General features: G+C 38.0%; 1 protein-coding gene across 3 annotated transcripts; it reads right to left on the bottom strand.

Annotated features, from left to right (window-relative positions):
- Positions 1-191: 191 nt before the first annotated feature.
- LOC137965979 (guanylyl cyclase 1-like) lies at positions 192-26941 on the bottom strand. 3 transcript variants are annotated; one of them, XM_068812401.1, is made up of 10 exons: positions 26719-26941; positions 25243-25465; positions 24770-24894; positions 11466-11577; positions 10863-10937; positions 9343-9431; positions 1911-1975; positions 1285-1357; positions 649-724; positions 192-452 (listed from the first exon to the last, which is right to left on the bottom strand). In XM_068812401.1, exons 2-10 carry the CDS (start codon positions 25399-25401, stop codon positions 408-410), a joined length of 819 nt encoding a protein of 272 aa, XP_068668502.1. In that variant the 5' UTR covers positions 25402-25465; positions 26719-26941; the 3' UTR covers positions 192-407. The 3 variants fall into 3 exon arrangements, with proteins under 3 accessions (XP_068668502.1, XP_068668501.1, XP_068668503.1); XM_068812400.1 differs by having other exon boundaries at positions 25243-25460; XM_068812402.1 differs by having other exon boundaries at positions 10863-10931; positions 25243-25460.
- Positions 26942-27619: the final 678 nt, after the last annotated feature.

The following is a 27619-nucleotide window of genomic DNA, read 5'->3' as shown; positions in this document are numbered from 1 at the left end:
ACCATTATTATTTTTAAAATATTTAATATAAATAATATAATAATCAAATTCTCCTTTTAACCATTTTTTTTTTGAAATAATAATAATTAAATTCTTAATTATTTTTTTTAGGGGTTCCGAACAAACCTTAAGGGTACGAAATGTAAATAGTGCCAAGGTTGACCACAACGTCTTCCGAACGAAATGAACCGTAGATGGTGTTGCATAAGGATCTTGCCAGTAGCAGCAGGCAAATCCATCTCTTACACCGTATATGTATTCTATATGATATTTTTAATAGCACGGTCTCTCTGGCAGAATGATACCAGCCAAATCCCACCAAGAGGAAAATGAAACTACTATACAATTACACAGGATGCGCAGACCATAACTGATTTACAACTATGTCTTCTGCTCTATCAGAAATGCTACGCAGAGAATTTGTTTACACCCGCTTTTCTTTCAAGTGAGACCTGCACAACAAAATTCATGTCGAACTAATTTAGAATACTTGCATTGCTAAAAGCTGGTGAGACTCAAACAAACCCTTACTAGTGGAAGTTTAGCACCTACAGAGATTTGGATCTTAATCCAAAGTTCCCTTGAATAATTCTACGAAAGTCGAGTTCAAAAGTTGATACAAAAAGATAAAGAGTGAAAAGTAGATACCAATAGAATATCTTCATCTGTACCAAATGATTTCCGAGCTTTCTCCAAGCACAACATGGAAACTCTTTCGTATTTCCTACAGCACAACCTCATAGTAAAAGTTTAAAGTGACTTTGTTAAGGAATAATCCCACATGGATTAATGAGTATAAAAATCTTGAGTTTATTAGTTAGGAAAGAGGTTTCCTAAGTTGGTTAGTCATTTTGGGATGGGCCTTAGACCCAACTTAACATGGTATTAGAACAAATATTCATATGTGAGCCTACACCTAAACTATCCACTTGTAGAGCCACAAAAAAAGGGCCTACACTTAAACTATCTACTTGTAGAGCCACAAAAAGAGGGCCTACACCTAAACTATCCACTTGTAAAGCCACAAAAAGATGACTTACACCTAAAACTAGTGTTAAAGAATAGTCTCACATGGATTAATGAGTACAAAAATCTTGAGTTTATTAGTAATGAAAGAGGTTTCCTAAGTTGGCTATTCATTTTAGGATGGGCCTTGGACCCAACTTAACAAACTTAACTGAGACTACCAAGGAAAGTACGCATCCATGACAGGCGTAAAAAATGCTAATGTTGTTAATCCAAGTATGTAATGCAGCAATAGAGAAGCAGTGTTTCATAGATTACCTAGGACTGGCAGGATCCCTTATTTCAAATTCCTTTCTGTCAGCATCGTAACCACATATAACAACAAAGTGGCCTAGAACATAAAATGAAACCAGAAGTACTTGGGTGATTCACAAATCAAAGTTTCACATAAGGATATTAACAATGTGTAAACTTTAGATGACTTACAAACGAAGATAAGATTGCAATATATATGAAAAAAGTATTCAAGGTATTAGATCTAATGGTAATAATGTTCTCATAGTCTCACCACAGTATACAAGAAACAGTTTAGTGAAGACTTAAACTGAGAAACATAAAAGAAATCTTATTTTTTAGAATATTTAGACAAAAATTCAAGATAGCTTCATAATAATGTTTCATCGGTTCAGTAAACTATTTTTAAGTGAAAATACCAATTGGAATAGCATCTAACATGAGCCTCACAATTTGCACAGGTTGTTAACTTATCTGGAACAAGATAAGTTGACACTGATTCTGACCCCAAATTTGATACTTGGCCAAGTTGGAACGCAATATGAGCAACCAATGGACAGCTTTTAGACATGCAGGTTAAAAAAGAAAGGATTCTTCTAAATGATGACACAAAAAAGGGGAACAAAAGAAAGAAAGAAAAACAATCTTACCAGTATATCCTGGGCTCCCACCAATGTATTCTGAGAAATAGATATCCTCTAGCCATGACTGACAGCTGTGAAAAACAAATTTGTTATTACATGTTAGAAAATCTATTGAGGGGTATTTTGGTCACTTTGCATCAGCATATGTTTCTGATATCTACATTTTCTTATTCTACATGTTTGATTATGTCTTAGTCTTAATTTCATGCAATTTAGTTATGTAAAGTGGGAGAGATAAGGGTTAAAGTGATTTAAGTACGCAAGGGGTATTTTTGTACTTTGCTAAATCCCATTGAATAAACAGAAGAGGGGGTCAAGCTCAACCCCCAACCAGACTCAAATGGAGGTCTCTTACTCTCCTCTTTCTTCTCTTAACATCTTGCTTTTCTCTCTTCAATATCACCTTTTTCCATTACATTTTTTACCACAAAGATGAACCATCAATAAAGAAACTGAGAGCAATCAAATTCCCGAAAATGAAAAAGTATTACGCGATATAAAAACTAACAATACAGAAGATGGTTTTGTAAAAGAAGCAGTCTCGTGGAGTGTAAGCTAAGTTTCAAGGAGGAGGAAGTCTCCCAAGTGGGAAGTTGTTCACCAGAGGAAAGTCAAAGAAGCATAAAAAAAAATGTGGAGCAAGATTCCTGTCTAGTTATTAGTATATAGTATTAGAATGGTGTTGAAGCCAGTATAAGTTTGCTAAAAGTGGAGATGAAAAGTTGATCAAGTTACTGATCAGAATCAAGCTTCTTCAAGATAACCAAGATGGATAATAGATAATGGAGTACTGGTGTCTATCCAAGATGGAGTGAGCTAATCAAAGTTAGACAAAACTTTTTGTCTTACAAGCTGCAGTCACAAACTCCAGTTTAAGGGTGAGTATGAAAGAAATAATCTCGTAGAGTTTAAGCAAGTCTCACAAAGGAGACAGTCTTATTAGTGGAAGTTGTTAAAAGAAGGAACAGCTAGGAAATATGGAAGAAGATAAAATGGAGCAAGATTCCTGTCTAAGTTATTAGTTTAGATTATGTCTATTAATGTCTTACTTTGGTTAAGTTCAATAGAGGTATAATTGGGACGTGGGTAGTTTAGTTTGAGTTTGATTCTAAGTGAAATAAATCTGTTGAAATCTGTGCAATGGTATGTTGCATTTCCCAGTACTGATGTATACAACTGGAATTAGTTATAGGCTATATGTCATGTTAGGAACCTATAGTTCAAGTTTGGTTAAATTCTGAGTTGCATTCATGAAGTTATGTGAGTTGAAGTTGTAAGGAGTATTATTGTAATCTTATACATGTAATCACTTAAATGAATAAAAGAGAAAGGGAGGTACAATTTTCAGCCTCCAAAGGGTGCTGCTCATGCACTCTTTTCTCCCCCTTCTCTCTCTTTTTTCTTGCTTCTTCATCTCTCTTCTCCTTCTCAAGCATAACTTTTTTACATGGTATCAGAGTAGTGAGATCTTACTGCAATGGTCTTCAAAGGCGTGTTCTGCTTCTCTATATGCTTTTACATACTCCAGAAAAGGGGATTTCAAGAATTTCATCTGATTGAACTTAAAGGTCAGAAGTTTTTCTTTTTTTTCTACCATAACTTTAGAGTTAATGGTTTCTACTACTAATAAGAGCAATTCTATGAGAGGATTGTACTTTTAAAGGGTTCAACTATTGGGACTGATGAATTTCTTGGAAAGAGTTACTTCACTGACTTGTTGTAATTTGAGTACAACGAGTCTTTATTTATAATAGAAGAAATAAGTAGAATCCAATTACAATCAAATTATCCTTATTCCAGTTACAGACAAAGTTAAACACTAAAAGACAAGTCTTAGAACAATTGAAGAACTGAACATAAATAGAAGACTAACACAACTAAAACACCTTTAACTGACACACTTCTGTGAGACTTCCTCCTGTGAGACACCGGTAAGACTCCACTATATTAATTGTGGCTCTATAAGACTTTTTACAATGAGAATCATGTAAGACTCTTCCATATATGCTCTTCAATAGGGACTTTCCCAATTTCTACCTGCACAGGCCACCCATCTGAAGGGTTATGTCATCATTTTCTTGCCTCAATTGTGGTATTAATGGAGCAATTTGATTTGTTGGTGACCAAAGTGAGTAGAGGTAAACTAGTTGGAACTTTTTTCCAGCCCTATTTATCTTGTGTGAGGCCCAAATAAACTGCACATATCTCAATTTTGACTTTTTTTGAGGTTTTAAGATGGTTGATTCCAATGAAGTGTTTCCACCAACCAAGGAAGTGAAAATTTTAGATGGAAAGAAGAAAATTGTGATAACTACAGAAAGGTTGAATGACCAGAATTACTTAAGCTGGTTGAAATCAATTCGAATATATTTGAAAGTTCAAAGAAAAAACTAAATACTTGAGAAATGATCCTCCTGTTCAAGTGAATGATGATTGGGAAGCTGAAGACAGCCAAGTAATGACTTGGCTACTCAATACCATGAATTCCAAACTCCGAAATCAAGTTATGAGTTGTGAAACAACAAAGGAGATTTGGATGTCACTTGAATCCATGTATGCCCAAGAGAGTAATTTGACGGCAATTTATGAACTTTATGCTAAATTGTTCGGTCTAATGAGGGATGACAGGAAAGTTATTGATTACTATAGCAAGTTGTAGAGTATTCTCGAGAGATGAGTATATGTCACCTTTTTACTACTGATAGGAAATAGCTTAATTTTGGAAGGTCTTGAACTTGCATATGATGCAGTCTGACCCAAATTGCATGCTTCAGATGATATGCCTTCACTCCCTAATGCATTTAATAGGGTTATGCATGCAGAATTAGTTGTGACCACACATATTAGTAAGGAAACACCTACCGTTGAGACTATTGCCCTCAACATTCAGTATAGGTCAAATTGGTGAGAAATGCATCGTGGTCGCAATGGAGGCAATAGATGACGTGGAGGAGAGCAGAAGAGGCAGAAACAGAGGTGATAGACAGTGCGCTCATTATGGACGCACTAATCATGTTTCATAGAAATGCTAGGAGAAGTTTGGTAAACTGGCATGGTGGAACTTTAGTGTTTTTGGGAATAACGAGGCCTCTACGGTTCCTGTAGGTGATATTGTGCATTTTGTGTTGGATGAGCTGTAACAAGCCCAATTAACATCTACCTCTACGTCTGTACCTCAATCTACTCTGGCTATATCAGATGAATCTGTTTTGCATGTGCATCCAGTGTCTACATGGGTTATTGATTCAAGTGCATCATCTCACATGGCATGTATGTCTTCATTGTTTTTAATCTTAGTCTATCCTTGGTATGCAAACAAGTTACACTTGTTGCTGGTTCATCATCCTTGATTAGTGAGAGTAGGTTCTATTCAACCTACTTCCTCATTGTTCCTTGATTCCATTTTATTAGTTCTTAAATTTCTTATCAATCTTTTGTCTAACTGTAAAATCTCAAAATCTCTAACTATTTAGTAACATTCTACCATACTAATTGTGTTTTCCAGGACCTCCAAGCAAGGAAGATGATTAGTTCAAGGTGTGAGAGAGATGGGAGGTATCACTTGGAGGGTTCCTCACCACATACATCCTTAGCACTTCATGTTAATAGTACACCTTTCTAGAGAAATTTACAATTCGGCCATCTATCTCCTGTAAAGTTATTCTCAATTTTAGTGTGAGTCATGTCAAGGAGGGAAGCATTGGCGAGCATCATTTCCTACTAGTCAATCGTCTAGTAATAGTCTTTTTGAAGTAATTCATTCAGATATATAGGGACTGTTGGATTTGATCCCAATTCCATCCCAAAATGAATAGTTATTTAGAAGGCCTATTGCTCAACCTTATAACCCATTAACTTCTCTTACCATTTTTCAATGTGGAATTTTTTCCTACTCAATGCTCCACTTCACATGCAAGCTTTACACATAACAGGCCTGAGACATGGACACGAAGCCTCAATAGGACACACAGACTCCTACTTCATGGAGCCCATTACACATAGACTCCTACCTCATGGAGTCGAAAACACAAAGATAACCTAGGGAGAACAAATTGTGCCTTGGCCCGAACACACAACTTGCTCTGATACCATCTTGGACTGAGCCCAGTTTCATCCCAAAATGACTAGCTACTTAGGAGACATATTACTCAACCTTATAAGCCATTAATTTTTCTTCCCATTTTTCAATGTGAGACTTTTCCCAATCAACAGGGACCATGTCCTATTACTAGTATTTTTTGGTATAAGTATTTTGTGTCCTTCATTGATGACTTTAGTCGGTCTACGTGTGTATATCTCTTACAGGAGATGTCTGAAGTATTTGATGTGTTTCTGAATTTTTATAATAAAATAAAAACTTGGTTTGGTACTTCACTTCAGGTTTTGCTTACAGACAATGGGTTTGAGTTTATGAATAATAAATTTACTTTATTATGTCAATCTACTGGTATCATTCATCAATCTTCTTGTGTATATACTCCATAACAAAATGGTATGGTAGAAAGGAAAAAACGCCAATTACTCGAAGTTGCACGCACAATGTTATTTCATATGCATCTCCCTAAGTCCTATTGGGTTGATGTAGTTCTCACTGCTTGTTACTTATTAGCAGGATGTCGTCTTTAGTACAGAGTGGCAAAATTCCTTTCCATATTCTCAAGCCTGATAGTGAGTTGTTTCCGTTGTGTCCTCAAATTTTTGGTTGTCTATTTTCTACATGTTTTTGGTCCTAAAATTGATAAACTTTCTCCCAAAATTGTCAAATGTGTTCTCTTGGGATATTCTAAAACACAGAAGAATTATAAATGTTATTGTCCATCTACTAGAAAAACCTATGTCCTTTAATGTTACAATTTTTTGAAGATACTCAATATTTTCCCATGCATATTACTTTGCCTAGTGTTATTCTTCATTCAAAACTGTTGCTCCTAGTCGTGTGGAGGCAGTTTGTGGTTTTGTGCCACATGTTGAATCACCCAAACCGTTACAAGTGTATCATTGCAAAAAATATACAAAGACACCACAAAAGCCTTTCTCCTCACAACTTGTGCTAGCACCTTCTTTGTCTGAGGCACTGCACTTGTGCTAGCTATATGTAAAGGTGCTCATACATGTATTCAGAATCCTCTTCTCAGTTTTTTCTTTTGATTCATTCTCTGAGTCCTTTAAAGAGTTTGCTGTATCATTATCTTCTTGTGTTATTTCTTCATCACTGCAAGAAGCTTTGTTATCGCCTTTGTAGAAACAAGCTATGAACGTAGAGATAGATGTTTTGTTTGATCGTGGGACGGAGACATTATGTGACTTGCTTTTGGGTACTACACTTGTGGGTTGTCCTTGGGTATATGCAATGAAATACAATAGTAATGGATCTATTGCACGATATAAAGTTCGTCTTGTTGCTAAAGGGTATACCCAAACTTATAGTGTTGTGTTGATCTTTTCGAGTGGGAAAAAAGTCCCACACTGAAAAATGAGAAGAAAAGTCAATATTTTATAAAGTTGAACAATAGGCGTTCTAAGTGGCTAGTTACTTTGGGATGAAATCAGACTCAACCCAAAAACTCATCACATTATCAGAGCAGGTTGTGTGTGTGGGCCAACGCAGTTTTGTGTTACCCAAGTTATTTGTGTTGTGGGCTCCATCAAGGAGTCTGTGTGCCCCATTAGAGTGTTTCTACTCATGTTTCAGACCTGTTATAAGTAAGTGAGGGAGAATGTTGAGTGTGAAAGAGTCCCACATTGAAAAATGAGAAGAAACGTTAATGGGTTACAAGGTTGAGCAATAAGCCTTCTAAGTGGCTAGTTATTTTGGGATGGAAGCGGGCACAACCCAAAAAACTCATTAGATATGTCTGAAACCTTCTCTCATGTCGATTGATTATCCTCTGTTCAGATTCTTGTTTCAGTGGCAATGACCTAGTATTGGCCTTTACTTCAATTGGATATTAAAAATGTGTTCTTATAAGGTGACTTAGATGAGGACGTGTATATGGAGCGACCTCCAAGGCATGTTGCTCAAGGGGAAACTGAAAAAGTATGTAAGTGAAGTAAGTCATTTATGGTCTTAAGTAGAGTCCATTTGCTATTAGCATGGTCAATTAATTCATGGAATATCCTTGAAAGGTTCATTTGGAGGCAGCTCAGGATATTACAATACGTAAAGGGAACATCAAGACAAGGTTTGTTTTATGCACCTCATGGTCACTTAAAGATTGAGGCATACTCAGATTCAGATTATGCAGGGTCAAAAATTGGATAGAAAATCTACTATTGACTAATGTGTTTTTGTTGGCAGAAGCTTGGTTAGGTGGAAGGGTAAGAAACAAAATATGCGGTGTCTCAATTAATTTCAGAAGCTGAATACTGAGCAATGGTGCATACAGTAAGTGAACTCATGGGGGTCACATCAGTGTTACAGGAGATGAGTTTTATTACTATAGAGGCCATGACCATGCACTGTGATTATTAGGTTGAAATCTTCATTCCTAGCAACCTTGTATTCCATAAACATACAAAATATGTAGAGGTTGATCATCCTTTCATCCATGAGGCCATGATGAGTGGAGCAATGATCACATTATATGCTATGTTCGTTGATCACAATATTTTTCCTAAAGCTTTGTGTAAGAAAGAGTTTGAAGTTTTCTGTAACAAGTTGGGGCTTCTTGATAATTTATTTGCTCCAGCTTATGGGGAGCGTTAAAATCTGTGTGAGGGTGTTTTGGTCATTTCTCAGTACTGGTGTATACAGCTGGAGTTAGCTATAGACTATATGTCATGTTAGGAACCAATGGTTCAAGTTTGGTTAAATTTTGAGTTGTATTCATGAAGTTATGTTAATTGAGGTTATAAGGGGTATTATTGTAATATACATGTAATCACTTAAGCGAATAAAAGAAAAAGGGAGGCACGATTTTCAGCCTCCAACTTGTGCTGCTCATGCACTCTTCTCTCTCGTTCTTACTTTATCCCTGTTCTCCTTCTCAAGCATAACTTTTACAAAGTCTTTATAAATAGAATGTGTGAGAGAGTAAACATGTGTAAACTCGCTTTCCCTCTTTTCTCTCAATCATTCTTGTATTCCTCCTTAACTCTCATTCTAAAAAATTCTCAAGTTCCACTTCCAAGAAAAAGATAAGCACACTCAACATATATGCTGACATCTAAGGAAAAAAGAAAGAAAATGTAGAACTCTTCTGAGAAAGAAAAACGAAAAAGCTTTGACAACAGCTATATTTTTCCTGATAAAATAATAAAGTTCACAGGAAAAAGCCCTTCCATGCTTCTATATAGACAGCATAAAAAAAGGCGATGACATTTATTCAGTGACCAACTTTGAGATGCCCCTAATTTTGTTACTAGCAAGTCAACAAATTTTGCATGCGTTGGCACCAGAAATATAATTACACATATTAAAGAACCTCTAGCAGAATACCTTAACTTGTACTTGTCAACTAAAGCAACAGCAATAAACTGTCCAGACAAAATAAGCATAGAGATTTCTTCGCCACTAATGCACCTGCACTGAACAATTACAAGATTCAACAAACATATCTCTTGGCTGTAAAAGAAAGTGGAAACAGCAGTAAGTTTCAGATTGTCGTGTCATAATTATTACTGTATGTAGAACTACGAGAAAAACTGAATGCAACCTTAAAACCTTTCTATCACTAATACAAAAGAGCAGTTGCAACTGCTAGGCTAAGTGCTCTAACATGCCTCATCATATCATCAGGTCCTTCAGTCAAGAATAATCTTTCCCGATAAATTCTGGGTTCCAAGCTTCTGAAAACACCATTAAACAGCTCAGCTGATATCCTGGAATTACCACAGAGTAACAGGCAAAAAAGGGCTAAGAATTTAAAACTAGTAGCCACCAGCAGACTGCATAAATCAGATCTGAAATGATTTGGACGAATATCTGTTTAGATGGAATTATTCAAGATGAGGATAAACAGTCAGAAAGTTGCATTGGTTTAATCAAATAATCAATTCCATGGTGTCAGAATCTTCTTGTCAGTTCCACTTTTTTTTTCTGAAATAGCTTGTAATTGTTTATGTTGCAATACAGAATGCTCATTCCCCGCACTTATTCATCTTGGTGCTAACTCATTGACATTTCCCTTTAGCTCAATCATGATTCTTTATGTCATTTCACCGGTGCAATTCATAGGATCCACACTTCCAGCCTTAACCTTACGTAAAAGAAATATTCATGTTCACACAAAATTCTACTTCTGCCACAAGTTTCACAAGTATGAACTACTAACTGGTAAGTATACACAGTGAACAAAGAAAGAACTATGACACATATACCACTTGGATACCATAAGAAACTTTTGTGCTCCACATTGCTTTGTAAATATGAAAATGTAAATTTTATCATAAACAAGGCAACTTTACAGCAAATTCCAGGAGCCACCCAGGATCCAGAGGGAAAACTCTGTCATGCTATATAATGAATAAAAAAGTATTATTACATAGTAAACTAACTCCATCATCTGCTTAGTAGATGCTGCAGACAATGCTATTTTGATCAAGCATTAAATTAATGTTGTAAGAAAACAGCAAATAAGCTAATCAAAAGTTCAATAATCGACTGATTAAAGAACATTATAATGAACCAAAATTTGGCTTCAGATAGTGGATTTTGTTCAACCAGCAATCTTGTTTGATACCCACGCTTACACACCAACCTGGGTAGCATGAACACAAAAAGCAGCCTTCGCATTTACTTTGCCTGATATAATCATAACTCATACAGAAAGCCCTTCTTTGAGAGAGACCATCCATAAGCATACAAAACAGACCAACCATGATGATGGTGATGACAGAGAAAATAAATTAATCATGGAAAATCTTTGAAGGAACTGAAAAGCAATGAAGAAAGCCACGGGCTTTGCCTGATAAGCTTAACAGTAAGGACATCTAATAGGACAAAGTTATGTGAAATACCTCTATGTCAATTCCTGATTCTCTGGCTTTTCCAAATAATTTATCCACACGACCAACATCGCTCTGTAACTGCTCCTGCATGTATTCAGAAGCCCTACATTAAAATAAGGAAATGTATGCATAATTGACTTATTCAGCCTCTATTGTATAATGCCTTCTCTCTTATTCTCCTGAGAGGAATAAGCAGAGGCCACAGACATGTAGTGTAAGTGCCTTTTTTTTGGGGAACAAAAACAAGTTTGCAGAAACATCCAACTTAAGTGGAGTGGTGGTGCTTTTGGCTTGGAATAAACTCATATACAATCGTCACTCATCTAAAATTGATGTATGACCATTTTAAGTCTTTCACGGTATAGCAAGTACAGAGGCAGTCAGAAAAATAAGGACATGTAACAGTTCAATCTGCAGCCAATCTACTAATAGACAACTATGCATCCAAAAGTCATCAGATGGAAAGGAAGCTATGACAAGCAAGTTCGACAAAAGTGACACATAGGACAATAAACAGCCTTGCCAGTATTAAATTACATCTTGTCCTCAAGCAAAGAAAACGTGCAATAACTAACTTAAACATTTTTATCACACCATAGTCCATAGACTCACTTTGTAATAGGTCTCTGCAGAAAAATTTGGGTTCGCTCCCAGAGTTACAGTCAGAAAAGAAAAGCTAACAGAAAATTTCTGCAGCAAATATGCCAAATCAACAGTCCAAATGCTGCCAAATCAGAAAAAAAAATTAGAAATATAGATTTACTAAAAGATACTAAAAATAAAAAATACTAATAAGAAGCAACTTTTTATACATAAATTAGGTCAAGATCTATTCTATCATTAATTTCAACTAGTTGCTGATGATAATCACGATGTAACTATCCAGATAGAAACTTAACGAAAGAGGTCCACACATACAAAAGAAGCCTTACATGTAGTAAACAAAACAATACGTAAAAGCTTTTTGTAGAAAGACATGAAGCAGTTTCTTCAAATTATTTTTTTGCTCAAATAACAGGAAGTTGGCTATTTGAACAGCATGAAGTGAAGCTCTTTGTTGAAAGCTATTCTAGGAATTTTTTCACAAACATGCTATCATTACCTACTTGTGTGGGCAAAATTTAGTCCAATCACATGTCATACTAATCTCTGTGTAATGTGATGTTCTGGGTGGATTTGTTCATTTGGAATGCAGGAGTGCCAATATGGAAATTTGTAGTGGATTTCTGATCATCTTCTTAGTAGCAAATTACTTCTCTCCATGATATTATTTCCTTGTCAAGTTTATCCCCACTTCTTGCCTCTAAGATTGAACTTCTTAGTTTTTAGTGAGCTGCATCAGCATTAAAACAAACCAGTGAACACAGAAAACCCCATGGTGCAATTGAGTTTTCAGCAACCACTGTAACTCAGAAACTGCTGAAAAACAAATCATACAAAAATACTGTCTAGAAATGGAGGACAGTTTCCATTTTTTGGGTGATGTCAAAAATCAGAAAAGCATTCTCATGGGATAATAAAAACAAAAATCACACCAAACTTTCAATTCACTCGTATGATTTGGTGGATAACTACACCTAAGCCTGATGATACTTTCAAATAGTATTCTCTTGCTTTGCTTCGTAATAAAATCATCACCGTTTCAAAAGAAAAGCCTGATGCAAATACTCAATAAACTCTCTTATGGGACTTCTCTGTAACTGTCTTGCTTCTCTTGATGCACAGAACTGATATTCCTCGAGAAAGATGTTAGACAGAAGAATGACACAATGTGCTATAAATAAACAAATGAAGAAATGCCCAGAGCAGATTATGAAAAGTAGGAGAAAAAAAAACAAAAAACTACCACTGTGCTGCTTCATAGTTTCTGTTGAAAACCAAAATTTGATCACAGAAACGAAATTACATTCAATTTATCAGACTCAGAACTACAGCCGACTCCAGCACCTGACTAAACGTCGAGGGTCTAGAAGCTCCCAATTATCGCTGATTTTCCTGTGCGCTGCTCTCCACTGCCCCCCTCCTCCCCTCATGTCCTTTATTTGTCCATTCTCTATTTGTAACCGTTTCCTAAAGGACAGTGCATGTGTTGCCAAGTGGAGCTTCCTCAATCGGCTCCTGAGCCCTTCAAACTTTCTCCAACTTCTTTTCCTCTTTTACCCCTCCTGCTGTAGACTTGAATTGCCAGGGTTCAATGGCTGGCATGAAACTGGGATACTTGCAGGTTTTTTAGGTGGCTCACGTGGAAGACAGGGTGATTCTGGAGTATGCTGGTAGGTCCAGCCAGTACGCTAGTTCCCCAATTCCTTTCCAGCACTTTATAGGGTCCGTAGAATCTAGGACCGAGTTTTTCATTCGGTTAACGAGCCAAAGACCTCAGGCCGTAGGGCTGTAGTTTATGATAAATTAAATCCCCCTCCTGAAATTGAACCTCTCTGTATTGCTATCAGCATAGATCTTCATTTGGGATTGGGCCTTGTCTAAATTGGCCTTAAGTTCTAGCAGAATTTTATCTTGTTCCTGTAACTACTAATGGACATCGTCCACCATGTTAAGTGGTGGAGCCTAATTAATGCTTTACGTAGAGTCGGTATGTGGATCGACCTTTGCGGTAAGGTCGTCGTGGGGATTGGAAGGGGGCGGGGAGCCCCCGAAAGGTCCGCTATATATTGATTGTTGTTTCTTTTTATATTTTGGGGCGCCAATATTAGGGTCATTATCGAAAAGGATCATTTGTTGTTGCTGTGAGAGGTTAGAGAAAAACACTTGAGTGTGTGCGATTTCACTTGTAAACTACTTCATCATCTTAGTAAATTATTGCAGTGGTGGAAGATAGGACATAGTCTCACCTTGAGGTGAACTTGTATAAATCTGTTGGTTTTCATGCTTGATTATTTCTTCTTCTACGATTATTATTACTCTCATTAGTATTGAATTAGAGCATCCAATTCCTAACACACTAGAGGTGTGGAATCGGAATACCTTAAAAGGCAAGGTGGATCCTTTGCATATAGCGCTGAATGGGTCATCCCCGCTACTCGGTGATAAGTAGTATTCTACCACAGCTCAACCCAAGGTGTTCATTTGAGCCAGTGCATAGGATGTTCTCCCACAAAACAATGTAGATACGCTGTCAAACACCAGTTCAATACTTCGGTTTGTCCATATGTTGGAGGATGATAGGCAAAGCTCATTCGGAGATGAGTACCCGATTGCTTAAAAAGTTCTTTCCAAAAATAACTAACAAAGACCCGGTCCCTATCTAACACAATCGACCATGGAAACCATCTAGATGGATGATTTCCTTAACAAATAAGTCAGCTACTTGCTTTGCTATGTACGGATGGCTGAGGAGTAGGAAATGGCTGTACTTGGTCAATCTGTCAACTACAGCCAGAATTGTGTCGAAACCATGAGCCTAGGGGAGTCCACCTAGGAAATCGTATGAGATGTCTTCCCAAACCCAGTGAAGGATACGAGGGGCTGGAGCAACCCAGCCGATGTGAGGGCATTGCGTTTATTTCTTTGGCAAACTTCACAAGATTCCACAAATCTTTGCACATCTCTTTTAAGACCAGTCCAATGTACCACGTCGGCGATCTTCTTATAGAAGCGAAAGTACCCCTAATGGCCTCCTGAAGGGGGTGAATGAAACTCTTTGAGTAGTCTTGGAATGCAGGCTGTTGTAGGGGGCAGCACTGGGTGGTTCTTGAACATTAAACAGCCCTTTACTATGTTGTAATGAGGATGGCTGGAGCTGTCCACAAGCAACTCATGTTGAATCTTTCTAACCCTGTCATTTTTTGTATCTCCTATTCTAATTCCTCTAATCCCGTGAAACACACAAAGAGATAGCTGAAATCTCTATGGATTCCTCCTTTGAGAGTGCATCAGCTGCCCTGTATCATTACCAGGCTTGTACTGTATTTTGAAGTCGAATCCCATTAGCTTTGTCACCCATTTTTGTTGCTCTTCCCCCATCAACTATGGGTCCATGAGGAAACGCAAACATCTTTGATCAGTCTTGATAATAAAGTGCCTCCATTTTTGGACTGCTAGGACGATGGCCATTAGCACCTTTTCATAGATTGATTTTAATTGGTCTGATAGTGTTTGGCTTAAGTAAGCTATAGGTCTCCCTTCTTGCATGAGTACTGCCCCCATTCCCTTCCTGGAAACGTCGGTCTCTACAATGAGTAGTTTAGAGAAATCCGGCATGGCAAAAACAGGCACTGTGGTCATTGCCTTCTTTAACCTCTCAAATGTTGTCTGAGCCACCTCATCCCATTGGAAAGCTTCTTTCTTGATTAAACATGTGAGGGATTCAGCAATCTTGCCACAAATCGACAGTAATAACCAGTAAGCCCTAGGAATCATCTGAGCCCTTTTACATCCAGGGGAGCATTCCACCTGAGTATTCCCTCTACCTTGGAAGGTTCAACTGAGATACCGTTTGCTGAAATTTAATGTCCTAGATATTCTAATTGTTGCTTGTAGAAAGAACATTTCTTTTGGTTAACGACGAGGTGATTTTCTCCTAGTACTTGGAGAGCTAACCTCTAATGAACTAAGTGAGCAGCATAATCTGAACTATAAATCAAAAATATCATCAAAGAAAACTAGTATGAAATCATGCAGATGTGGCTGAAAAATCCAATTCATCAAAGCTTGGAATATTGAGGGGGCATTAGTGAGCCCAAATAGCATAACCAAGAACTCATAATGCCCTTCGTGAGTCCAAAAGGCTGTCTTTGGCATGTCCTCTTCCTTCACCTTAATTTGGTGATATCCTAATTTCAGGTCCAACTTGGTAAACAACCTGAGCTCCCCCAAATTCATCCAAGACATCCCTTATGGTGGGAATAGGGAATTTGTCGGGTATTGTAATATTGTTGAGGGCCCTGTAATCAACACAAAATTGCCATCCTCCGTTATTTTTTTTTTAATCATTAGCACTGGACTGGAAAAGGGGCTGCTAACTCTCCTGCCTTCAAGGATACGGAATGGTCATACGAGCATGCTGGTGGTAGCCCTTTTGGAGTTTCAAACTCTTGCTGGAACTCAATGATCAGTCCAACTTTTGAGGCAACCTCCTTTTTGATCACCTCTTCCACATCCCAAATCCCTTATACTCTAGTAGGCAAACTTGTCCCTCATATTCCAGAACTCTGATCATCACTTTTAGGGACACCTCCACCTTGGCTAGGGCGGGCTCTCCTTGGAACTTTATCCTTCTCCCATCGAGTTCAAATATCATCCAGAGATTCCTCCAATTCAGACAGACATTACCCCAACAATTTCAGCCATGCCACCTAGGGGCGGCATCGAACCGAGCCGATTCGCGAGCGGCTCGAGCTTGGCTCGGTTCCAGCTCGATTCGATTCGATTTATCTGGATCTCGAACTCGATTCGATTTATCTGGATCTCGAACTCGATTCGATTTATCTGGATCTCGAACCGATCTGAGTTCGAGATCCAGATGAGGCTCGTTTAAGTTAACGAGCTGAGCTCGTCTAAACCATGGTTCAGTTTGAAAGCTCGCAAACCGACTCGTTAACTTAACGAGCGGCCCAGGAAGCGGGAGCTGAGAGCGGGAGTCATCTTCGACCCTTCGACTTCGAGTTCGATATTAACTTATCAAATTGAAACTCTTCGTCTTTCACCGAGCAATGGATTCCTCCATTTCAGGCGGTGAAGAGCTTCCAAGCCTTCCAAGGAGCCATCTTTCAATTTCACGATTGTGGGTACTTAGAAAAGAGCCGCAAGTCCAAGGTGTAGTGGAATAGATGGAAGAGGAGAATAGGATGAGAGGTTGTACAAAGGCAGAGAAAAGCGTCATTATCCTCTCTGTATGATAGTGTTTGGTCTCCCTTAAAAAACGGTGTGATTCTTTTGGTACTGATAGGCTGTTGCAAGTTGCAACTTGCAGGATTAGAAAGAAGGGAATAGAATCTCTTTTGCCCCTTCGTGTTTTCCATCGGTAAAGCACATACTTTTTTTTTTTGTGTGTGTGGCTGCGTCGCCATCTTCAGTTGATCTCGGCTATACATTCAGTATGGTTTGCACCCAAAAACGAAAGAAGCAACGTTCAGTGGACCAAGCTCTATAACAAATTCTTACTGAACTCCCGGATTTACCTTTGGAATCTAATAATCAGGGGCACTGAAAGACTGTCAGCCACGAAAACTTGCTACAGGCCAGAACTCAGGCTATTTCGTCTGAGGCTCTGAGTCGGGCCGACACCCCTGCCTGGTTCGGTGTCGTCTCCTCCGTTTCGCCTGGAGAGGAGCACAAAGAAACCCATATTAGAGAGTCTAACACTTGATTCACAAAATATTTTGACGCCAAATCTATTTTTTTTCTCTACTAAATTATGGCCCGCATAAGTTAACTATTTAATTTTCTAGATGTTGATTGTTCTTCAACTTTCTGTCTTAGGTTGTTGGTGATGTGCTTAGGATTTGTCAAATACTTACCAATTTAATTAGGTAAATACTACTATTTCGTATTCTTACTGGATCTCCTAAGCAAAAACATACATATTTGTGCTTTTTCATTTGTTACGTCGTATGCTTCTCTTACGTGAGAACATTAAGTACCTTATTAAGCCTAGATGAATAATCTCTTTTTTTTTTTTAGTTGAATAATGGACCTGGGACTTTTGAATGTCAATAATTGTCAGAGAGAGGAAATGCAAAACTACTCCTTTTTTACAGATGAATTATTTTTTTAATAAATTTTATGCATAATTATGCAGCTTTTATGAATAATTTTATGCAGAGTATATAGATAATTTTATATACAATTTATTTGACATGTATTTTATGCAAAGTTTTAAATATAGGTGGATGATCGAACTCGGCTCGAGCTCGAATTCAGTTAAAATTATTGGGCTCGAGCTTGATTACAATATTAGGCTTGAGGCTAGGCTCGGCTCGAGCTCAAGTTCGAAATATTTAAATCAAGCCCAGCTCGAACATAGGTAGGTTTGGGGCTCGGCTCGATTTGATGCCCACCCTAATGCCACCCCCAAGACCACTTCAGTACTCTCCATGGAAAAGAGGTAAAAGTGTTGTTTGATTTTCAGTCCTTGGATTTCTAGCTTGAGGTATGGGCATAGTCTTCTCTCCTCAGAGGCAATACCAGTCAGTCACTGTCACTGTGAAATTTCTGCTTGCGCACCACCAGAAGTCCAAATCTTGGACCAATGACAAACTAACAAAGTTATGGGTGGCGCCACTATAAATGAAGACCACCACCTCTCGTTTACCAACCCCAAAAGCTTAAGTGTGTTGTTTACGGTTACTCCATGCAACGCATTCATCAACATTGTGACAAGATTCTGAGTGAGGTTCTCCTCCTCTTCTACTCCGCATTGGTGGTCTCTCTTGGCTTGCCCTCTTCCTCTTCCAAAATTATCATCACATTCATCTAGTATAGCCGACATCAATGGCCATGAGAATATTTCTCGCAGCAACGAACACAGAGGCCTTGCCCCCTTTTTCTCTGGAGCTTCAACCTCAAAAAGCCATCGAAATGTGTATTCCAGTTTCGTCACCGGAGGAGGTTCTAGCGTCGTTCTGTGTTGCAGAGTCACCATCGAGGGCAGAGAAGATGGAACCTGTTGGAAGATAGGTCCAAACCCACATGACCAAGGAAGGCCCACATATCTAAGAGTATTATAAGATGAGTCACACGACTAAGGAAGGCCCACAAGATGGGCCCAAGCACATAAGAAGTAGGACCCACCATGATTACCACAAGCTGGCATCCTTATCACATAAGTTGGAAGATCAAAAAGGACTCACAAAGGCATCTTTATCTTATGGTCACATCCTAGAAGAGTTCTAGTTTGAGTTATGTTTGTCTTTTATCTATATTGAGTTATTTAATTATGCTAGGACTTATCTTTAAGTGTTAGAGTTTGGGTGTAATTGGGACAAAGGGAGTTTTATTGTAATTGGACTCTACTACCTTCCTCTATTATAAATAGAGGTTCATGTACTCTGATTATAATAAGTTAATGAAATCAATGAAGTATTTCTCTTTTCCATAAATTCAACATGGTATCAAAGCGGGTTCTGTGAGTTGACTTGATCAACCCACAAAGATAATGAGATCCTTTTCTCTAAACCCTAAACCCTAAGTCTAGGTTCGTAGTTGTTTTTTTCAGTCCCTACACCCGTAGTTTATTTTGCATTTTTCACCTCTATACAGAGATTTTAATATTGCAAATTATATATTGACGGAAAGATATTTGAGTCTACTTTCCAATGAAAAAACATTTTTTTTCCAATCGAAGTTATCTACAGGGATATATTGATATTTGAAAGCGAAGGTCAGATTGCAAAAGAGGTTCGAGCAGCAGCAAAAAGCTTCCGCTTCCGAGGTATTTTATGCTCTCAAGAACTAGACTTTATATGGATATATATATATATATATATATATATATATATATATATATATATATATATCAAAAGAAAGATATGTAAGTCTATTCTCTTAAATATTCAACGAATTTGCAATCGGATTTATCTTCAAAGAGAAATCGATATTTGAAACAGCGAAGGTCAGATTGAAAAAGAAAAAGGTTCGAGCAGCAGCAGAGAGCTTCAACTTCCGAGGTATTTTATTCTATCAAGAACGAGACTTTATATGGAGAATTATATATCAGAAAAAAGATATGTAAGTCTATTTTCTTACCTATTCAACCAATCCTCGAACTGAGTATTTTACAAGGAGAAATTGATCTTGGAAGAGTCAATGGTCATGCAGGAAAAAAAAGAGAAAAAGTGCTTAGTTCGGCCAGATGACAGGGACTGAAATCTATCAGATTATTTATCTTTTGATAATTATATTTTATGAAGAGAAACTATACTTGGATGAAGGTATTTAAGTCTAGTTTCAGAAGGAGAAAATTTCATGTCAATCTGATCTATATTTAAAGATATATTCGCATTGGAAGGATCAAAGGTCATGCTGGTATTCTATTGTATTGAAAAATCCGAATTTAAGACCTATGTTTTGCGTCACTGTTTGAGTTGCTATATCAGGAAAATATCTTACTTCTCCCTGGTTTAAGGGTTTATTACTACACCTATGTTATTTGGGCTTATTGTTGCATCTATGATATTTGGTTCAAGTTGGGATCACTGCCATTGCCTCCTAGCTTGAGGGGGAGAAGTACAAGAAGTACAAGAAAATAGTATTTTATTCTATATGTTGTGGATAAGTTTATGTGAACAAAATATTCAAGAAAGAGGGTGCACAAAAGATGAAACTTCTGCATCTAAGAAAAAATATTTATATCAGATTATGATTATTTTATGGGTTTTTCTACAAAGTTTATTATTTTGGTTCGTGTTATATGAGTTGGAAGATGGTCGTGTTATATTCAGTTGCAGCTACTACGTTTCTTTGGGGATATTATTATTGAAGAGGAGGTGGTCTCAGTACATTTTCTCATACCATAATTTATTTGACTCTCAAAAATATCACGGTTGGAACACCATGAGAGTCGGTGCCCGGATTGGGATACCATGATAAATTTAACTCTCAAAAATATCACGGTTGGGATACCATGAGAGTCAGTGTCCGGATTGGAACACCATTATAAATAAACCCATTACCCCCCTTGTAATGGCTTTTATTACTCCTACCACTTGAGAGTCGTTGTCCTGTGGAGGGACACGGTGGTGGACACTTCAGAGCAATGCCGATAGACACACTAGCTACAAAAGACGGAGTGTGCCCTACATCCAGCATTAGGAATGGAGTATGGAGCAATGTCTTACCGACTAGGAGTGACTTTTACTCTCACTTATATTATGCCAGCAGGGCCTCATGGAAGGACACAACAGCGTGAGGGGGAGTGTTGGAAGATGAAGGCATATTGGAAGATGTGCTATTTTATACAAAACGATTCTATACATCATTTGCAGCAAGTTGGGAGTTCATGTTGTTCTCTCACCCCAGCTTGAGGGGGAGTGTTGGAAGATAGGCTCAAGCCCACATGACCAAGAAAGGCCCACATATTTAAGAGTATTATAAGATAAACCACACAACCAAGGAAGGCCCACAAAATGGGCCCAAGCACAAGAAGTAGGACCCACCATGATTACCACAAGCTAGCATCCTTATCACATAAGTTGGAAGATCAAGAAGGACTCAAAGGCATCTTTATCTATTGGTCACGTCCTAGAAGAGTTCTAGTTTGAGTTATGTTTGTATTTTATCTATATTGAGTTATTTAATTATACTAGGACTTCTCTTTAAGTGTTAGAGTTTGGGTGTAATTGGGACAAAGGGAGTTTTATTGTAATTAGACTCTACTACCTTCCTTTATTATAAATAGAGGTTCATGTAGTCTGATTATAATAAGTTAATGAAGTCAATGAAGTATTTCTCTTTTCCATAAATTCAACAGAACCCTATTGGTTTCCACATTGGAGGTGATCAGAAACGATGACATTGCGATCGTCCCATTGATCCAGCCCGACCCCACATGTTTGGGCCCATGCCACTTAACTTCCCACACCCAATCCAGGACTGATTTGTGCTCGTTGATTCGGTGAGCCGCCTCTATGAGTCCAAAGAGCTTATCTAGCTGATTCAAGTGCAATTTGGCTCGAATATCTTCCTTTAGTCTTTTTATAAACGTGCCCATCAACACTTATGGAGAGACAAGAGGACCTCATATAAACTCCCCATCTAAAATAGTTTGAAGGGGCGGAGGATCACAAATTTGAGCTACAACCAGTTCTTCATCGGCGTACATCTCTATGCTCTCCCTTCCAAGCAAACAACCACTGTCAGAACCTTTTCATCTTTCGAAACTCTTTTCACGGAAAAATACCTATTCGCGCAATACAACTACATGTGCAGGTCATCTCCCAAAAATACTAGTAATTCTAACCTCATCCCTCTCATTTCTGCATTTTCCAACCATGTATTTCCTCCCTTGAGGCTTCCTCCTGCGCGGTTCACCGAGGTATTTGCCATGAAAGATTTTTCCTTCTCTCCTCCTTCTCGGGCTGTTATTCCTTGCATCCAGTCTTTGACTTCCATTAAAAGCTCCTGAATAAACAGCATATCTGATTTCATCTCCTCCACCCCATTCTTCAAACCCGAAATCTCCTTCTCCACAGATTCAACTCTTCCTTCCATTTTTGTCTTCACCATACCCAAGCTCGAACGGCTCCGATACGAGATGTTGTAAACCAGAATTTGACCACAAAAACAAAATTACATTCAACTTATAAGACTCGGAATTACACCAACTCCAGCTCCTCACTAGAGTTCAAGGGTAGGGGTGGCATCGAGCCAAGCCGAGCCAAGCCGAGCCGAGCCCAAACTATCCTATGTTCGAGCCGAGCTTGATTTAAATATTTCAAACTTGAGCTCGAGCCGAGTCCAACCTCGAGTCTAAAATTGTTATCAAGCTCGAGCCCAATAATTTTAACCGAGTTCGAACTCCAACATACATTTAAAACTTTTCAAAAAATACATGTCAAATAAATTATATATAAAATTATGCATACATTTTACATAAAATTGGGCATGACCTCTACATAAAATTGGATATGACCTCTACTTAAAATTGGGCATAACCTATATACATAATACCGACATAAAATTGTCTATACGGTCCATAAACATTGCATAATATTATGAATAAACTTTATACAATAATTAAATAAAAAAAATTAAATGAAATATCAATATAAATTTACAATCACCCAAATAAAAACAATAAATCCAGTATAAATTTATAAACTATAGCTATTTCTCTTCATGCTAGAAACCAATATACTAAGTCCCCGCATGAGTAAAATCTCCACTTATGACAAAAACAAAAAAATAAAACTTATTATTGTCAGATGGTGTCCAGCAACACCAGAGGATTTAGATTAACAATTGCATTTCATTAGAAAAGTTCTCGGTGACCCAATCTCCCCCACTTTTGTTGTGCCCGAGGCTCTCAATAGAATTTTCACTAAAGCTCAACGATGTAGTTTGCTCTTTGAAAGCACAAGAGATTCCCCCTTGAAATAAATTTGTGGGTCGCCCTATGATTTTAATATTTCCATTGTATTATTTCGTTTGTGTATACGTGCTATTCGCCCAAAATGGATGGGTTGGTTATTCTATTTTCATCATGGAATGCTTATTTGATTCTTTTGACTCTTTGGGTAATAATATAAAAAAATAAAAACTCCTTGAGTTAGATCAGAATTTGTAGGAAAATTTCTTTGATTCCTTAACTTCGATAAAATGAAGAGTAAGAGTTATATTCATTGGTATACCGCATTGGACTGAAATCCAATCTGATACCAATATTTCCTATCTATCCTTGTCTTAAAAGGGGCAATTTTGGGGGTCTTTTTTTTTTCAATTACTCTGTTTTTATGTGATTTCATACTATACAATTCCTTTGTTTATGGGAGCAGTTTCCCTCGAGGGAGAGGATAATGAGAAGAATTATGGAATGGGTTGTAAACTATGCCTAGATCTCGAAAAAATGAAAATTTTATTGATAAGACCTCAATTGTAGCCAATATCTTATTACGAATAATTCCGACAACTTCAGGAGAAAAAGAAGCATTTAACTATTATAGAGATGGTGTGATTTGAAACATGCAGAGTGCCCCTGATTCCCACCGAGAGAACGAAAGGGGAAGAAACGAAATTGAAAATGAAATCGACCTCCCGCTCCGTCGAGAGAACGAAAAGGGAAGAAACGAAATCTAAAATGAAATCGACATCCCGCTCCGCCGAGAGAACGAAAGGGGAATTAACGAAATCGAAAATGAAAACGACCTCCCACTCCACCGAGAGAACGAAAGGGGAAGAAACGAAATCAAAAGTGAAATAGACCTCCCACTCCGCCAAGAGAACGAAAGGGGAAGAAACGAAATCGAAAATGAAATCGACCTCCCGATCCACCAAGAGAATGAAAGGGGAAGAAACAAAATTGAAAATGAAATCAACCTCCCACTCCGCCAAGAGAACGAAAGGGGAAGAAACGAAATCGAAAATGAAATCTACCTCTCGCTCTACTGAAAGAACAATAGGGGAAGAAACGAAATCGAAAATGAAATCGACCACCCGCTCGCTCTGCTCAGAGCTCCCGAAGCCCCGCTTCCCGATTTCCCAAATCCCGGGCCCTCATTAAGTTAATGAGCCGGTTCGTGAGCCTTCGAACCGAACCATGGTTCGGTCGAGCTTAGCTCGTTAACATAAACGAGCCTTATCCGGATCTTGACAGTTCGAGATCCAGATAAATCGAATCAAACCGAGCCGAACTCGAGCCACTCGCGAACCGGCTCGGTTCGATGCCACCCCTATTCAAGTGTAACCTCCCAATTATCCCTGATTTTCCTCTCTGCACTACTCTCCACCCCCCATCCTACATCCTTTTTTCCTCCATTCTCTATCTGTAACTAACTATCTCCTAAAGGACAATACCGGTATTGCCAAGTGGACCTTCCTCAATGTGCTCCTATTTCAAACTTTCTCCAACTTCTTTTCCTCTTTTACCCCTCCCGCTGTAGACTTGAGTTATCGGGGGTCTATCAATTTCTTCATAAATAGAAATGATATTTTTTCTTCTAGAAGAGATCAATAGAACAAATTAAAGACGAAAAGGTAACAATGCAAGTTAAAAAAGATTTTTGGACACACCCCAGTAGATGTTGGCACATCTCTCAAGTTCTGTCCTTGTCCATAACTACTTGACAAATTTGAAAGACCAAAACTTTTCTTTCTTTGAAAAGAAGCTCAGTAAAGTCATAGTCCGCCAACAGAAATTATGTTGTTTACTTCAAAGCAAATATCTACAAAAATTGAACTGATGAAGCATAAATAAAAACACATAAACTGTCAATTCAATTTGTAAAAAAATCTAGACAGCTTACCTTGTTGTGCTGCAAAGATTTGCCAAAGATTGTAGGTCACAATGATCGATGCCAAGGGTTTTCAAAACCATAAGAACACAAGCAAGACCGCAATCCCAATTATAGAGCTGGTGTATATGTGGCACCTAATGACATAATTATCCTTATTTGAGTATAGATATTTCAAAAGTATGTATTGGGAGGATCATTCCCATGAAATCAACAGTGTCATTTCTCTACGTGTGGCAAGTACTTATATAACTGAGACAATCAAGGGTGTCACACAAGCTGCGCATGTCTAACAGCCATAAGTATGCTCTAAGCATGAAATGCCAAAACATGTTTGTTCACACAATCACCTTTTCTGGGAGTATATACCTCAAGAGGACTACCTTTTATCCAATTTGATTTTGACAACAGTTTATGCAATTGTTAAGAAGTTATAAAGATGCTTTAGTAGTAATGAATAAAGCTTCAAAATCAAAGAAACTTACATCAACACAATGTGAATGTGGTAAAGTAGTTGTGTAGCTTGGTCTGGGGGAACAAGAGTGCTCAAAAGGATAATTTTGAGAACAATCTCCAAGTGGGAGGCCAACACTTTCTTCATCCATTTTTATCAGCTTATTGGCCAGGAAGCATTGAGGCCACATGGAGCTTAGCTAGGATGAACTTTTACCAGAATGAAGGTCACTCCAATTTGGATATAAATCTGCACTGAGAGAAACAGCCGGCCATATTATACTGTTTGCCTCAAACACACACACACACATGCACTGAGAGAAACAGTCAGCCATCTTATACTGTTTGCCTCAAAGAAACACACACACACACATAGGCGCTGAGAGAAACAGTCAGCCATCTTATACCGTTTGCCTCAAAGAAACACTCAGAGACAAGCTCCAAAGCAATGATGTGAAGGAAGCAAGACATCTAGATACAAAAAACTGCAACTTTTTAAAACTCACTATAATTTATACTCGTGTTTTTTCTACAGAAGTAAGAATAACCCAATCCAGAAACAGTGTCTACCTACAACATAGTTCTAACAGCAAACCGCCTGCAGAATTTGATACTGGTCATACTTTCATATGAAATTTAGCACCACTTACTTGCACGAGGCCAATGATTTTTCAATAACAGTGATAAAAAAAAAAACACCAGTGATGCAGCCTAAGACCATCTCAAACAATGTTTCATTAAGTTCCAAGTGTACATTTACTGATAGCTTTCTTACAAATATATAGATCATAGTGTCACAAATTTCTTGTGGTGACAAACCATTTAGGTGCCGATTATAAAGTGCTTAGTCAAATGATGTAATCCGAAATATCAGAAAAGAATCAAAAATAGAATGTGCATATCTTCTTATATGTAAAATCTGTGATTCATTTGGCAACTTTGAGTGACTTCGGTTCAACCACTTGCCATGAGTTCCAAGGCCTTGTCATGGACATGCTGCAACCTCTATGTTGACTTTACTGTTGAATGAACCTCATTATTTCAATTACATCCATGGATTGCTTGTACAAGGGTTTCAATTCACCTAAAAGTCCATCGTGTTGTTTCTTTAATTATAACAATAAAAATGAAATGTACATTTACAGATGTCACAAAAGCCAGATCGTCTTGCCAAACGGACGGAACATTAATACGCTTTCAAAGAAGGAAAGCCACTATACCAACATTCAAAACGTTCAATGTTCCAAAACAACGCCCAAAATTGAAAGCCACCGTAACTAATCTCCAACATCCGAACAGAAATAGCTGCAAACAAGATAACACTCAAAAAACTCTTCCATAAAACTTGTAAAAGATTATCCTAAAGTTGAATCGAGCTCCCGTTTCAGTTTATCGTATATCTTTCGAGTTCTGTCAGGAACCTAGTTTCGATACCGAGTAAAGAACATAAAGTAGAGCGGAGACTCGATTATAAGGAAGAACATCCAATATAAGAACAATTTGCTTACCTAATGAACAGAACGCCGGGAGTCGCCTCTTTATCCTTCGTCGACAGTTCTCAGAAGTCAATAATGTAGAAGCGAGGAGGTTTTTGCTTTGTCGGAGAAAATAAGGTACAACCGGGCAGGGGAGGTTCTATAATCTATGCTATTCGCCTGTAGGATGCATTTTCTTTTGGTGGGAGCAATCCTCCATTACTTTATACATCAGGAAGCAAATGTACCACTCGAATAAATTGTAACTTGTAATGTAAGAGGTATTTTCTCTGTTAACAATTTTCAATGGAAATTACAAGGACCCACATGCTAGCCAACAGAAAAACAGGAATAGAAAAACCGAGCTAGAGACAAAAACCGGATTGCAATAGCTTTTTTCTCAATGAAGAAATCCCCTGCGAAAACTGAAATAATAAAAATATAAAAAATTGTTTGCCCTGACATTGCAGTGGTATAATCACCTGTAAATGCGTACGAGCACCTGCAATCCGAAGAACAAGTTCCATTAAATGAATGAGAGAGTGAAGAATATTGGGTCGTTGATATTTGATGAAGGCAGTTCCTGGCGAGCGGCCGGTGGACGTGAAGCCCATTAACAAGGTTTATATATAGATTTTACTCGTGAGTGCATGTGCGAATATAGACGTGAACAGCTGGGAAACAGGAGAGGCAGATGAGCGCTGCACTCGGGAGAAACAGGTAGTAAAAAGAGCAGGCAGACGCATGTCCGAGAATGGAACGAGAATGAATCGGACAGCTTCCTTCATCGATTATTTAAAAATGCACGGGACTCTCTTCCGCAACAGTTGTACTTAATCGCAAATCTGTAAATACGATTTTCAGATGGAGTAGGGTTTAATCAGACCCTTTGCTTTGTCTGGGTAAAATATATTTAAAATCTGGCAAAAGATCA

The sequence above is a fragment of the Aristolochia californica genome, unplaced genomic scaffold, assembly GCF_029961685.1.
Source record: "Aristolochia californica isolate CCGP_79_NKW_82.1479 unplaced genomic scaffold, dmAriCali1.0.hap1 SCAF_5, whole genome shotgun sequence".
Lineage (NCBI taxonomy): Eukaryota > Viridiplantae > Streptophyta > Magnoliopsida > Piperales > Aristolochiaceae > Aristolochia > Aristolochia californica.
This window is presented reverse-complemented; position numbering and strand designations above follow the sequence as displayed.

Bases quoted from the DNA above. Each gene is read 5' to 3' on its own strand.
- LOC137965979 (XM_068812401.1), bottom strand. From the start codon at position 25,401: ATGTGGCCTCAATGCTTCCTGGCCAATAAGCTGATAAAAATGGATGAA. The intron at 24,895-25,242 runs GTAAGTTTCTTT...TTATGTCATTAG, and splicing joins CACATTCACATTGTGTTGAT to GTGCCACATATACACCAGCT. The intron at 453-648 runs GTATCTACTTTT...TTTGTTGTGCAG, and splicing joins CAGATGAAGATATTCTATTG to GTCTCACTTGAAAGAAAAGC.